Raw genomic sequence first — 14,675 nt, 5'->3', positions numbered from 1 at the left:
AGGCAGGGAGCCAAGGTGCAGCGGCTCGGGGTGCAGAGGGGGCAGGGCTGCACAGTGTGGGGCGCAGTGGATGTAGGGGTGCAAGGGGTACAGGGTGCAAGGGTGCAACTGGTGTAGGGTTGCAGGATGCACAGGGTGAAAGGGGTGCAGGGGGCGCAGGTGGAGGGATTGCAGGGGGCAAAGGGTGCAGGGGGGATAGGGCTGCAAGGGGTGCAGGATGCAAGGGGTGCAGGGCCCCGCCCTGGGAGCCCCTGCAGGGCTGTGCCCCGGGCGGCTGCCGCCAGCTGCGGGCGGGGCCGCACATCTGGGCGGGGCGGGGCGGGGCGGCCGCGCAGTGACTCCGGCGGGGCGGGCGCGGAGCATCCCACAGCCGGTGCGAGCGGCGACCCGAGGCCAGGCGAGGCGAGCCGACAGCATGCCCAAGTGCCCCCGCTGCCAGAAGGAGGTCTACTTCGGTAAGGGCTTCCTGCTCCCTCCCCGGCCGCCTCCACCCCGCGGGGACCGCAGGGCTGTCGGGCTGCTTAAGCCGGGGTCTCCCGATGCTGCACCCCGCCAGGCTTCGGGTCCCCGGGGTGTCCCGGTGCTGCATACCCCGATGCTGCGGGTCCCCGGGGCACCCTGGTGCTTACAGGCCCCTGTGCACCCCAGCGCTGCGGGTCCTGGGCGCCCCGATGTTGTGCGTCCCAGCATACCAAATTCTTGGGGTGCCCCAAAGTTACGCACCCCTGCCGCTGTGGGTCCCCGGAGTTCCCCAAGTGGGTGGCCCTGTAAATCCACCCAAGGAGGAGGTACCTCGTTGCACGGTGTGGGGTGCAGTGGGTACCCCCAGCCTGCAGTCGGGGCTGCGGCACGGCATGGGAGCTCAGCCCTGTTTCCTTCCCAGCATCGCCCGCAGCCCCGTGCTGAGGCAGGCAGCTAGGCCAGCCCTGAAGACTGCTGAGTTTGGAGCCCAAAGGCCCGGCCGGTGCAGCCCCCTGCTCTGAAAGCCTGGGCAGGCGAGCCAGCACCTGCCCAAGGGCAAATCCTGCCCTCGGGCATGTTCTGGGGTCAGTGGGTTGCCCACATGTTGTCCTGTGTGGTTTATCAGAGCGAGATGACAGCCCTGGGGTGTTATTTTTAAGCCACTGTTGCAGGCTAGCCGCAAGCCTTGTTGGGCTTCTGCCTGCTGCTGGGCTTCAGGCAGATGTCCTCCCTCCAAAATAGGGCCCCAAAGCTCCATGCTGCTGCCCCTTCTGGTGCCATGGTCCTGCTGTCTTGCCCAAGGATATTTGGGGTGTTTGAGCCTCTCGCCCTGCTGGCAGCAGCTGCTGGAACAGGCAGGCTCCGTCTGCCAGACCTCCCCTCTTCCCTGGTTTGGCTGAACTTGAGGGGGTTTGCTGGGAGCAGCTTGTACGCACTCCCTGCTTTTTAATTTACTAGAGATGAGGGATCTGTGATCCAAGTGCCGTCCCCGACTTCTGCTCTCTCTGTTTTATTTCTGCTCTGCTTGTGTATGTGCCCCATCTTCCACTTCTGCTCTGCCAAAGAATTTGGAGGCTCAAACACAGGGGCTGCTCTCCCTGCCAAACAGCCCTGTCTGTCAGTGATGCCCACCCTGGCTCTTGTGCCGGGGCTGGCGTGGGTGCTGCCTGGAGGGCTGCTGGCGACGTGGCTCCTGTGGTCGGGGAACAGCTCTGCCTAAACTGGAACTCACCACTTGCAGCCAGGCTTTGAGGTTGGGTTTCAGCAGGGTACAGTTCACGGCTCCCTCCCACGACCAAGGGTCCTGGGGCACCTCATTTACCCACGTGGCTTGATGACAGGAGCTACCAAGGCGCTGGTGTCAGTGTCTGCCTTTCCCATGTCCCTGTGGATCTGCTTCGATCCCAGTCCAGGAGAACTGGGTTTGCCGTGCCTGCAGGTGCGGCCGCGGAGGTGCCAGGATGGGGCTGTTTGACCAAGGAGGGGTTTGGCCCCGCACTTATCAGGCTGCTCTTACGAAACCATCTCTATCGATGCAGAGGCTGAGAAGGGTTCAAAAGTGGCTGGAGGACTGAGCTCGCTGCCTGGTTTCTGTGCCTGCAGATAAGTAGTGCTGGCAGAGGAGGCAAAGCAAGCCCTGCTCCGGGGTACCCTGGGGCATGCCTTGGACTGCGTTCAGACAAATTGTGTCTGTAGAGAAGAGGGATGAGGGGGAGATGATGCTGAGAAGACTGGGGATGGGGTTTGCAGGGCCACCACCAGCTTTCCAGAGGAATCTTGCCTGCATGGCTGAGAGCCGAGGGGGAGCCTGCTGCAGCGAGCCTTGGCAGAGCTGCTGCCTGAGCATTGGTGCAAATGCTTGTGTGAGAGGTGGGGAGGCTGAGCTCCATCCAGAAACCCTGTGATGGGAGAGCCCTGCCTTGGGCCAGGCTTGGGCTCCTGGGGCTGCCAGAGGGAGGATGCTGTGGCCCCCGCCGGGCTGCGGGCACAGGAGGCTCTTTGTGCTGCTGGGGGATGGCAGCAGGGCTGCCTCGTGATATTTGGGCACTGCCTCCGCTCCCACCTCTGCAGCCGCCAGCTTGCTCCTTGTGTAAGTTGTTGTGGGCGTATTTGGACTCCAAAGAAGAGGTGCTTCAGGCTGCTGAGGGACCCCCAGGGCACTTGCGGCCATCAGCGGCTTGGTCCCATTGCTCGACTTCCTTTTGCAGGCATGGGGAGAGTGCTCGGACCCGGCTCTGACAGGGTTCCTGTGTAAAGCTCTGCTTTATTGCTTAATAAATCCCCAGGAGCACAGCTGGCAATAGGACGAGCACATGCGTCTGCAGAAAATACCCTCCTCCCCTGCTGTGCCACAATTAAAAGCCACCCTGTGTTCTCTGCTCTCTCCATAAATGCGCCTGGCCCCAGCAAACAGCACGTTGTCCCTCCCGCAGCCACCTGAGCCTCGGCCAAGCTCCAGCCCCGCTCTGGTTTGCCATGGTCTGTTCAAAATCGGAGCTGTGGCCAGAGCGCCAGCGGCTGGAGGGGACTGGTTTGTGTCAGGGCAGGGCACGGCGATGCCTTTGCCTCCCCGATCCTCGTCAGCATCCCTGCTTCGCCCCTGCCAACTCTAGTGATTGCTTGGGCTCCAGCTGGCTGGGGAGAAATTCGTCCCCTTGCAGGCTGATGTTGGAAGGTGGGAGGTCCCCAGATCTTTGGAAGATGGATGGAAGTTGGTCTGTCCACATGGATGCAGTGGCATTCACCTTGGGCATGGCACTGCGGTTTCGGATCCGAACGCCTGGATGTGCATGGTGATGTACGTGCATAGCGAGCACTTGGGTTTGAAACATGGTGCCCTCTGTCTTGGACACACAGACTTGAGAAAATGCCCAAAAATGTCCTCCCTAGGGTTGGTGGCAGGGAGGCCAACCTGCCAAAACTGATCAGTGCCTCAACTAACCCAACTCCTTTCCGTGGCAGCCGAGAAGGTGACTTCTCTGGGGAAGGACTGGCACCGGCCCTGCTTGAGATGCGAGAAGTGTAACAAGACCCTGACGTCTGGAGGCCACGCAGAGGTGAGGAGCAGCCCAGGAGGTCCCTGTGCCCCGCAGCTAGGGGCTGCAGGAGGGGTGGGGTGGGCAGAGATGGAGCTGAAGGGCGGTCGGGGCTGATGCTCTTTCTCTCTCCCTGCAGCATGATGGCAAGCCGTACTGCAACCACCCCTGCTATGCTGCCTTGTTCGGGCCCAAAGGTAGGGTCGCTGGGGCTGGGGCTGTGGGAGGGAGGGGAAGGGGGCTCAGGGCTTCCGTCTCTTGGCGAGGTGCATCCCTCGGTGCGCTCGCCGTCCCGCGGCGAGGCTGACCCTGCTCTGGCTCTCTTCCAGGGTTCGGCCGGGGAGGAGCGGAGAGCCACACGTTCAAGTAAACCTCAGGTTGGTGACTCCCCTTGGAGCTCCTCTCCTGCCTCTGGCTGGGCGGGCTGGCCGGGGCTGTCCCCCTCACAGGCAAGCGGGGAAGGCAGGCACGCCGCAGCATCTCTCCGGGCTGGCTGTGACTCCCAGCCTTTGCGCCGGTGCTCGTGAGCAACCTGCTGGGTGCCAGCCTCTCCTCTCCGCCAGCCCCAAGCGACTGTCGGCACCCACTTAGCTCTGGCAGTGGACACCAAAGGCTTTTGCTTTGTGGCCTGTCGGCAAAGCCAGGGTCTGTCCTGGAGCACCGTTGTCCCTGGGATGTCTCTGCTCCCAGCCCAGCCTGACTTCATCTGCCGCTCTCTTCCATCCCTCTCCAGGTCTGACGGCCAGGGTTCCCAGCACAGCCCGAAGACAGCACAAATGCACCGCGACAGACATGCATTTTTGTTTTTAATTCACTTTTTACTAGACTAGCATGTTAAAAGCAATAAGTAACCAAGGCTGGGGCTGGTGCGGAGAGGGGCTCCCCTCCAGATGGAGTGCTGCCAGGGTGGGGGCGTTGGGACGCCCTGCCGGATAGGAAATTTGGCCGGTATTGCTGAAGGCTGCCTGGAGAGGAGACTGCACCCTTCCAGCCAAAACCCAGCCCTGCTTCTGGCACCCAGCTTTCGTGGCTGGGCCCACAGTTGTATTCTCAGTCTTTAATAAACCCAGACCGAAAGATGCTTCCCCCACATAGCAGCTGTGCTCTCTGTAATGGGGGGGTCCCATGGGACTCGCTTGCGAGGTGCTTGCTGCTTGCCTAAGGACCCCATGTAGCCTCTGGATCGAGCCCCACGCCGTGTGGTTGTTCCATGTGCTTTTGCTCCTGGTGTGCTTGGGGTCCTGCCCTTGGCTGCCCACCCCAGGCCTCAGCCTTGGGGGTGAGAGCAGCCCCTGGGTGGGCTGGTGGTGGGTGTCGTGCTGGTGCTTGTCCAGGGTCGGGATCTCCCTGGGCTCGGCGCAAAGGTCCTACCCCACCCACGGCCTCACTGAGTCTGTGGTGTGACATTTGCAGAAGTCCAGAGCGTGGTGGCTCCCGCCGTGGCTGTCACGGGGTTATAGCAGAGGTACACGGTGCTGCTGGACGGGGACCTGAGACTGCTGACCCAGGGTCTCTCTGGCACTCAACAGCCTCCTCGCCATGTCCCAGCCCCTGGTAGTGCCCGCTGGAAAGCCACGCCCGTGGGCAGACCCCTTTGCTCCTGGATCTGAGATGGCACTTTGCAGCCCTCAGTTGGGGCAGGGAAGTGTCTTGCTGGGAGGTGGTTAACTCAGGCAACATCAGGCAAACCTGGTGTTTGCTGCTTTTGCTCTGAGCAGCCGTACGAAAATGCCACGTGAGGCAGGAGGTTACCTGCGAGGCAGAGCCAGCCTCCCTCGGTAGGGAAAGGAAAGGTGCAGTATTACAAAGCGAGAGCTGGCTTGCAAGTGCTTTGCTCTTTTGTGTTTCAACCTCTTTGCCCCGCTGGAAGAACAACACTGGCAGATGTAAAAGATGTCGACTTGAGGGATGTTTCTAAAATGGTTTCTTTCCCTAACCTGAACCACTCCATTTACATATTCACAGATACTTCACAACACACTGGGATATTTTTGTCTATGGTTTATGCATGCATTTCCTTAGAGACTGCTCTGTGTCTTAGTCATGCTGGCCTTACTGGGACTTGGCCAAAAGCCTCAGGGGTCAGAGATACATGTGTAATGTCAAAACCTTCAGTGTCAAAAGCAGCCTGATCTGATAAGCATCTTAAAACTTGCCATGTGCTTGATGCCAAAAGGCTCTGCACCCACTAGGCACGCTTCGGCGGGACAAACTCGACCAGCCGGCGCTGCCTTGCCTCCCACCCAGTCAGCACAACAAACGCAGGCGTCTGTGTCAAAGGCAAACCCCGGCTATCGCTGCGTGGCCACCACCGTGCTTCCCAGCCAGCCAGGTCTCATAGGGCCCCCTGCCCTCCTGCTCCCACCGCTGCCCTCGCCAGCAGCCTCCCGGGGGTGCCAGCACCCACAGCTCCTGGCCAGCGAGACACGGTCCTGCTCTGCACCTCCGCTGGCACCCAGCCCGCCCCGGTGGGAGATGGCCTTCCTCTGCAAACAGGGCTTCAAAGCAAACTAGTGATATAATCTCAGCAGCTTTGAGCGTGCCAGTGAGATAGTGTTTACCCTCAGCATTAAAAATAATGGGAAACACAAGCCCTGTCATCCTCCGGGCTTGCATAAGTGTGTCCAGCTGGGAAAGGGACCTGTGAATTGGGCTCCTGGTCTTTCCCAAGAGGGCCTGGCACCAAAACTTTTCAGGAGCAGCTAATTCCAGGTGCAAGGGGCCAAGCTAGAAAGGACAAGCAGAGAACCAGCAAGAGAGAGGGAAGAGCAAGTGCTGCTTGGGGAGAGGCTGGGGTGATCCAGCCCCTCAGCTGGAAGCCCTTTCTGGGCCGTGGCCGCAGCTGGGGCAGGAGGCAGCGTGTTGCCGTTTGCAATGTGCTGCCCGGGGCTGCTGTTTGCTTCGGCCTCTGCCACTGATTTGCAATGTAGGGGTGGTGGCTGGGGACGGCTTTTCCCGCCCTGGGTGCATGGAGGGATGTAGGAACTGTGCAAGGTCTGTGCAGCCTCAGGAAACCTGCAAAGAAGCTAAACCCGATCCTGCAGCTGCCTCTCTGGAGGGGGGGGCAAAAACTGGGGGGTCCCTCCAGCAGGCTGTGGGAATAAGCCCTTGGGTATTGATTCCTAGTGCAAAAAGCTCCTTCGGGCTGTCCTATTTCTCTGCCCACCCTGCAACAGGCACTCCCACTGAGATGGCGTTTAGCCCCAGGACTTGCTGTGAGGATACTCCCCTCCCAGTGCTGTGCTTGTACAAGTCACGCTCTCTGCCTGCTCCAGCCTTGATGCCGTGAGGTTGGGCAGTTCAAGAGCGGGTCACATCTGCAAGGAGCCTTGGTCAAAGAAAACACATGATAAACTGATTTTTTATAACTCGCTTCAGTCTTTGGAGAGGAAGCAGAAACAGCTGTATCACATTTGGATAGGAAATCTGCGCCTGAGCCAGGTGCTCCCCTCCGATGCGCAGTGAGGCTCGGCAGCGGCTGGCGCGCCAGGGAGGTGGGCTGTCAGTAGACACAATCTTTTCTCCATTGAACAGTAAATCTCTGTGGCCTGGAGCGTGAGCTGTGCAGACAGGCAGCAGCGTGGCTTCCAGCACAGCTTGTCTGTGATGCTGTCAGCTCTGAGCCCCGGCAGGAGCTGGGGACGGGCAGGGATGGTCCCTTCGCTCCCAGTGTGGCAATGCCCTGGCTGTGCTGCTCCTGCAACAGGGGAGATGGTGAGAGCAGGATGCTCAGGGCAAATCCCAGCTTTTTGGGGGGGAGCAGCCAAGGGATGCTGGCTTGGTGTGCCCCACTGGCTGCTCCCACTGCTCGAGGCAGAGAGGAGACCCTCAGGAAGTGGCTGACAGCCCCCATGTCCCACCTGGTCACCAGCCAGCAGCCACGGGGATATCACTGCCATTGCAGGTGGGGTCAGGGCACAGCCCCAGCCGCAGGGTGCCCGTCTGGGACACCAAAAGGTGTCAGATGATTTCCAGCACGGTGATGCCCAGCACAAATGTCCCTTCCTTCGGTGACTTGAAACACCACCGTTGCTGACCCCAGAGGAAGGGGCTGTGCTTCCTCTGCCATTATTTCGGAAGCTTGGGCTGAGATCAGTGAAGTTTGTGGTTTGCTGAGCCTTGGTTGCTATAAACACTTCATCACTGTGACAAAGAAAACAAACATTGCCCATTCCTCTTACAGCTGGGTGCAGGCGAGCCTCAACGCCCTGGGTAGGGAAGTAGAAGAGGTTTTGGCAAAGGACAGGAAACAGGACGGGTTCAGAAACTAAACTGCTGCTGTTCCCCACCCTGGCTCTGTGGCTTTCTGTACAGAAGAAAAAAGGAGAGGAGGGCAGAAATGGGGCTGGGGGGTCCTTTAGCTGATCTATAAGAGATGGGGGTGTTGCTTCAGCCCCCGGTGGAGCCAGAGTGCAGGCAGGAGGGGCTGGTGTGGGTTGCCTGGCCCTGCATCTTCCTTCCAGTGCAGATGGGACAGACCTGAATCCGAAGCAGGAGACAGATGTGTCCTTGAGCCCACAGCTGGTAAGGGGGACAGCTTAGGGCTGGAAGGATGGAAGCCTTACAGCAGGGTGCTGCCCTCAGCATTGCTCCTAGGGCTGTCCTTAGCGAAAGCAGCAGCCTGGGGACAGGGCCGTGTCCTGCCAGTGTGGCCACGGGAGCGGGCTGCAGCTCACATCTGGGCTAACACGTGCTGGGGAGCCGGGAGGTCTGGTTCAACGCTGCCCCGCTGAGATACCAGTGGGGCCACTGAGCCTCCCCTGCCAGCTCTGATGGGGACACTGATGTGACACCTCTGGCACTTCCCTTGTGGTGATTTTGCGTCTCCTCCGTGCAGGCTCTGGCACCTCGGGGCCATGGCAGCCCTTGCATCTGCCATAGGGCGAGCGGTTTGTTTCCCTGCCGGTGTGTTTCTGCAAATAAAGTTGTGTCCCCTTCAGGGACAGGCAGGGTGCAGGCAGGGCACAGGCAGGGCTGGGGGAGTGTGGCATGGGGGCTGCGGCTGCAGGGGTTCCGGCTCTTTTCTGCATGGGGCTCATGGGGACAAAGCCGGTCTGCAACTGGGTGGTACCCAGCTCACCACCGCTTCGGGTATTTATAAGGCTGATTTGTGTTAAGTTCAAGAAGCTCTGATATCTTGTGGGAGAGCAGTCGAGAAAATGTCTGCCCATCTCCTAATGCCTCAGAAATCTTTCTTCTTATCTGGGCAATGGTAAGAGGGACTGTGCAGCTGATGTCAGGCAGCAGGAGCTCTGCAAGCTCACAGGGTGAGCCGGGACTTCCCAGCCCAGCTCTGCAAAGCAACGGTTTGGGGAAGCCCCGTCACACCAGCAGAAACAGCTTTGCAGAGGTGGCAAACAGGGGATCAAACCTCATTCCTGATGGGCAACAACATCCCCAGCAAATACTGAAGCAGCTGAAGATACTGAAGGCAGAGGGCCTCTGGGTAGGGGAGACGGCCAGGGGTGTAACGAGAGGCGGATGAGACCCTGAATCATGGTACTGGAGACTGAGGTCTAATCAGGGAGCAAGGAGAGGAGGGCACGGGCTGTTCCTCCATCACCCCATCCCTGGTGCTGATGATCCAGTGTTAGAGAGGAGCTGGGCGCAAAGGGCACTGGCGACGTTTGCTAGGTCCTGGGTGGCTTTCCCCAGCAAGGAGCCCCAGAAAAGTTGGCATCAGGCACTAGAGCTGTGTTTTACTATCACACATCTCTTGTGTTATTTTCAAGGAAACAGGGAGAGTTTCCAAGGGGGAAGGTACAAGCTTCACGCCAAAGCCTCTGTCTTTCTTTGGTGAGTCTTGGGTTAAAGGCCCAGGGGAAAGAAGGCAGAGGGAGTTTCCCTCCATGCAGAGGAATGTCAGCTTGGCTATCTAAGTAAAAAAGGAAAGGGTGAAACTCCTGAGAACAGAGAATTGCGAGATCTCAGATCTTTTTTTTTCTAATCCTTCCCAATTCACTCATCGTACTGAAAGTGCAGACCCTGCATCAGAGGGCCTGAAACGCCAACGCCTACAGTAAGCACCCAACTGCTGGGAGCTGACCTTGAATTTTGGCGCCACAGCCCACCCACAGGCCTGTTGCAGACTGATTCACGATGTCCAGGAAAACCTGCACTGGAGTGTTTGTGTAGCTGTTACGGTCCCTCGTGGGGACCCACTGATCTGTAACTGTTACGTGATGTGACTCAGCGTGCTAAACGTGTGCTGGCCAGCCCAGCAATATCAGCACCCCTTGCACCCACCAGCAAGGACGGTGCTAGGAGGCAGCTCATTGCTTTCTGGCAAGGAGATGTCTATTTGCAACCTGACGTGGCTGCTCTGAGCATGCTGATGGCTGGAGTACAACAGCAGAGATCCCAAGGTGGCCGGGCTGGAAGGCACCATCCTCTCCCCAGCAGGGAGGGCTGCTCGGCTGATGAAGACACGAGCCCACAAAGGATCAGCCGCAGCAGATGCTGGGGCTGCTCCACGCCCGGTGGGAGCTGTGATCCCTGACCCTTCCCCAGGCCGTGCGGGGCCCAGCATCGCTGCAGGCCTGCCCCGCTACGCAGGCGCTCTGTGTTCACAGCCCCTGTGCTGCTCTGCTCCTTCCTGAGGGCATGATGTTCGCCCTGCTGCCAGGCTGTGACTTTTCCTGCTCGGGTTAACCCGGCGTCCCAGCGAGGGGAGAGAGTGCATGTATAAAAGAGCTGGGAGGGCATTGGGAAGGAGCTGGAAACATTTGCAATACGAAGCGGTGCAGCCTGCCTGATCTGCTCAGGGTGTGAAATGCTACAGCCACCCATAGCCTCCCTTGCATGGGCAGGGAGAGCAGCTGTGCTCTGCTCTGATGTCTGTTCAGCCGCTGCTGCTGCTGCGGGGAGGAGAGAGGAGAGGAGAGGAGCGAGGAGCTCCGGCTGTCCTGAGCTGGCGGTGGAGCGTGGGAAGCATCGATGCACGGCTGGGGGCCTGGCCAGGAGACAGGCTGGCTCCTGCCTGTGCCTTCACAGGGACAAAAGCATTTAAAAAAAAAAAAAAAAAAAAAAAAAAAAAGCAAAGGGGTTGTTTTCCCAGGAGGAGAGCTCACACCTTGCCTTTGGCAGGGCTGGGCTGAGGTGACACCAGGAAGCCGTGCTGCTGCTGGAGTGAGCAGAGATCGCCGTTATCGCATACAATCTGCATGAGGCAATGGGATGTGGCTGTCATCTCTGGCAACGGCTGCAAACAGTGGGGCCGTCTGCGGTGGTGGGTTGCCATGGTGCGGGTGCAAACAGGCGCCCTCAGTCCTGGCTGAGTCACCCGAGGCGGAAATTACCCCAGCTGACACATCGCGCCAAAAACGGCTGGCTGCATGGCTGTGCGGCTGCGCGGCACCACGTGAGCCCCGGGAACTGAGAGAGGGTGAAGCCCGGTGACCTCTCCCCAGGAGGAGCATCGCTGGCCTCTCAGTACGTGCCCAGGCCTTCCCGTCCCATTGTGGCCCCCACTGCCACCCGCTTGCTGCTGGGGCAACCCGTAGCTCGGCTCCTCCCGAAACTGCCTTGGTGCTGGGGCAGAGCTGGGGGGCCTAGAGGAGCGGCTGGGCAGGTCAAGCCAATGATGAGCCAGCTCTGTCCTGCTTCCCCCTGCCATACAGAGGATCCTGGAGGCTTCCACTGATCTCCTGTGACCTCACAGGTGCACACGGTGACATCAGAGTGGTGTGCTGACGTCAGCCAGTCATTGCTCGTTTGCATCTGTCTGTCCCCGTGGGACTGGGGCTCGGGACAGGGGAGGTGAGGGTGGCCTGGATGCAGTGGGGCAGGGGCTCTGCTGCCAGTGGGGTGGCATCGCCATCCCTGCTGGGACAGCACACCAGGGGCTGTCACACCGTCACCTCCTTCCTCTGTCCACAGCACAAGGTCCATCTCTGCAGCAGGAAACCATCGCCTTCCCATCATCTTCTCCGACCCTGGGAAAACCGCCCAGGCAGCCAGCAGAGCAGATAAGTGGGGCCACACATGCCGGGACCAAGCCCCCGCCGCGCTGTGCCGTGCTGGAGAGGCTGGGATTTGCCGCCTGGTGTCCGACTTGCCCATGGCCAGGTGCCAACCCTCCGCAGCGCCAGGCGTCTTGTGTCAGCTACGCCCACGCGGGTGCGTGCTGGGGGAGCCACGGGGCCGGGGACCAGGGGACGTTGGCTGGGAGGGCAGCCAGCCTGGCTCCGGGGCGCCGCCGGGCTGGTCCAGCCAGTGGGATGGAGAGGCGGCACGGGGTCTCTTGGCATGCTGGGATGGTGTGCATCCCAGCTGCCGCTCCCGTGCCGAGTGATGCTCACCGGCCGGGGGACTGGTGCGTTGGCTGGGGGACAGAAGCCCAGAGCGGGGGTGATGGGCAGAACCACCCACTGGTGCGTGCGCTGGGTGCTGCAGGAGAGCCCTTGTCTCGGCAGCGGCAAAGCAGGCAGCTGCCCCAGGGAGGAAAGGCCTAGACAGAGGAATGTGTGTGGGGACAGGGATGGCTTTGAGCAGGGTTTATGGAGTGGTCAAGAAAACACAGGAAATTGGCTCCAGCTGAAGGTCCTCCTGCCCGGAGACTGCAGCGGGGACGGGGAAATAGACAAGCGATGTGTCATGGAGGGACCAGACAGCACCCGATAGCAGCAAGGTATGGAAAGCCGAGAAGCATGCCAAAGACAGCAGAGGATTATCCAGGTCCGATAAGGCTCCGGGCAATAGAAAAGGACTTTATGGGCTGTTGGGAACCGAAGGCCAGGAACCGTATGGAAATGCCAAACCTGTTAGGAGGGAGAGCGAAGAAGTGGATGGAGATTGCTGAGCTAAAGCTGGACAAGGGATAAGGAAAATGCTTTCCAGGCCATTAGGAAAGAAGGAGGATGTGAGACAACAGCTGCTAGAGAAGATATTTTAAAAATCCTTAAGCCTGGATAACTCACACCCAAGGGTCCTTTCAGGGCCGGCTGGAGCAGCAGCCAGGATCCACAGAACTGGGACAGCACTAATGCGACATTTGGCGTCAGAAAGGGCCGTGCTCCCCGGCACAGGGGCGGGAGGCAGGAGGGGCAGCGACCAGAGGGAAAGAGTGCAAACGCAGTTCATGTTAGCAAGCGGGCTTTGCTGAAGGTCTCGTCGGACCAACGCAATTTCTCTCCTCATTGCGAGCAGCCGTTTGGCTGCAGGAGGACATTGCCTAGCTGGAAGGAATTTCACAGGTTATTTCATGGTGTTCAGATATTGGGAAAAAAACAAAGGAAAAGCATCGCGCTAGATCCATAGATAGCACGTTAAATGGGTTATGAACTGGGTAATTTGCCAAGAAACCACTGGTGGGGGTTTCGAGCAGGTCTTATGCCTAGGCACGGGCAGGATCCCCGCCGTGCCGGTGGAGCAGACCAGTGTCCCTGGCACACGCCCGCTGTGGTCCCTCTGTGAGGCCCGCAGCGGGAAGCCATCTCAGGGCCCGGTTTCGGCCATGTAAACCCCAGCCAAGAGGCGGGCTTTCCATCTCAGTGACTCAGGCTGTCTCCCAGACGGCAGGCCCGTGTCTCCCCACACCAAGGATTAATCCCGGGGATCGCTTCAGTTAAGAGCTTATACGCCCGGGGAGCCGAGCGGCCTGCGTCACACCCCGTTGAAGTGAGAGGAAGGCGGGGGGCCGGGGAGCGGTGCCCCGCCCCTGCCGCCAAACCCGTGCGCTCTCCCTTCGGCCGAGGAGCGAGTTCGCGGTCCGACAGCAGCCGAGCCGTGTTTTTAGCAAAGCCGAAGCTGGGGGCCTGCGGTAACTCTCGGCCAGGGAAGCTCGCGGGGCTCGCTCGGGGTTCCTGGCGGGGCGGGCGAGGCGGCCGCGGCCGGGGGTGAGCCCGCCCCGCCTCGGGCGGGTGGCGAGAGGGCACCTGCACGTGCGCCGCCCCCCCGGGTGCTTCCCACCCGGGGCACCTCCCAGGGGAGGCGCGAGCACAGGGAGCACCAATAACGGGAAGGCCGGCGGGCGACGAGAAGCCAGGGAGAAGCCCCGGGGCCGCCCAGCCCAGCCGGGCCGCGGCCCACTCCTGTCGCGGCCCACGCCTGTCGCGGCCCGCGCCTGTCGTCCCCCGGCGGCGCGGGGCGCGGCGGTGTAGCGCTCCTCCCAGCCGCCAGGGGGCGCCGCAGCGGGCGGGCTCAGCGGAAAGGAGGGGGCCGCCCCGCCGCGCTGCGCATGCGCCCGCCGCGCGCCGGCAGAGGGCGGGAAGCGGCGGCGGAGCGCGATGAGGCGGCGGCAGCGGGAGCAGCAGCAGCAGCAGCAGCAGCGGGGCCGGGCGCTGCCGGGCGCCGTCGGGGCGCTGTGCCGGGCCCTGCCGCCCGGTGCCCGGCCCGCCCCCGACACCCTCCGCCGCGCCAGGTTCGACCGGCCGCAGGCGGTGAGCGCGGGCCGCCCCGGGGCACCCTTCGCCGGCGGCCCCCGCTGTTGCCTACTGCCCCCCCCCCCCCCCCCCCCCCCCCCGGGGGCACAGGGACATGGACATGGACATGGACATGGACAGCCTCTACGGGCGGGCCCCGGGTGGGGGACGTCTCTAGGGGGGGACAGGGACAGCCGTGTGGGGCCAGGGCCTGGGTCGGGAGACTTCCGTGTGGGCCCCAGCCGGCACTGCGTTGTGCGACTCTGCAAACTCGCTGCTCTTGAAAGGGCGTTATTTTCTGGTGGTTTTTAGCTTAAAGCTCGATATTTCACCGTGGTCCGTAACACCTTTTCTAGAGTCACCTGAGGTTTGCTTCCCTTTACTGTACACCGCCTTGGGTCTTTCTGCTTCAGGGCTTTACATGACCCTCTGTCTCACACGCAGGGTGCTCCACTTGCTTCGTTAGCTATTTTAAGCATTTCACGAGTGTTGACTGAAGTTCCAACTGTAAGAATCACCGTTTCAGTTTGTCAGCGTGTTGTCCTTGTGTGGCCAAGAAATGACTTCCAGTTCCCACTCATTGCGTGCTGCCTCTTGTTTGTGAGTTTTTAATACTATCACGGTCAGGTCTTTTTAGCATCTTCAAGTGCTTGTTTGACTACAGGCTAGTTGTGCCATATGCGGTTATATCAGAGCAGGTACTTTGGAAGTTGCACTCGTGTATGCCTGTGCCTGAAAGTAGAAGTGCTGGGTCTTGCTGTATAGTCAGTATTAGTAGCCCTTCTCTTTTTGAGTGCACCTTACTGTAGGTACTGTT

At 60.4% G+C, this 14,675-nt stretch overlaps 2 protein-coding genes across 2 annotated transcripts in view; both read left to right on the top strand.

Annotated features, from left to right (window-relative positions):
• Positions 1-352: 352 nt before the first annotated feature.
• Positions 353-4,587, top strand: CRIP1 (cysteine rich protein 1). Its single transcript, XM_082312814.1, has 5 exons — positions 353-455; positions 3,424-3,518; positions 3,637-3,694; positions 3,827-3,874; positions 4,231-4,587. Exons 1-4 carry the CDS (start codon positions 416-418, stop codon positions 3,865-3,867), a joined length of 234 nt encoding a protein of 77 aa, XP_082168940.1. The 5' UTR covers positions 353-415; the 3' UTR covers positions 3,868-3,874; positions 4,231-4,587.
• Positions 4,588-11,480: 6,893 nt separating this feature from the next.
• Positions 11,481-14,675, top strand: part of TEDC1 (tubulin epsilon and delta complex 1) — a gene marked incomplete at its 5' end in the record, with an annotated part of 79,089 nt that continues 75,894 nt past the window's right edge. Inside the window, one exon of the mRNA XM_082311415.1 lies at positions 11,481-11,615. Coding sequence (XP_082167541.1) covers positions 11,481-11,615 — 135 coding nt within the window. The remainder of the gene's footprint in view (positions 11,616-14,675) is intronic.

The sequence above is a fragment of the Platalea leucorodia genome, assembly GCF_965183815.1.
Source record: "Platalea leucorodia genome assembly, chromosome: 5".
Lineage (NCBI taxonomy): Eukaryota > Metazoa > Chordata > Aves > Pelecaniformes > Threskiornithidae > Platalea > Platalea leucorodia.
This window is presented reverse-complemented; position numbering and strand designations above follow the sequence as displayed.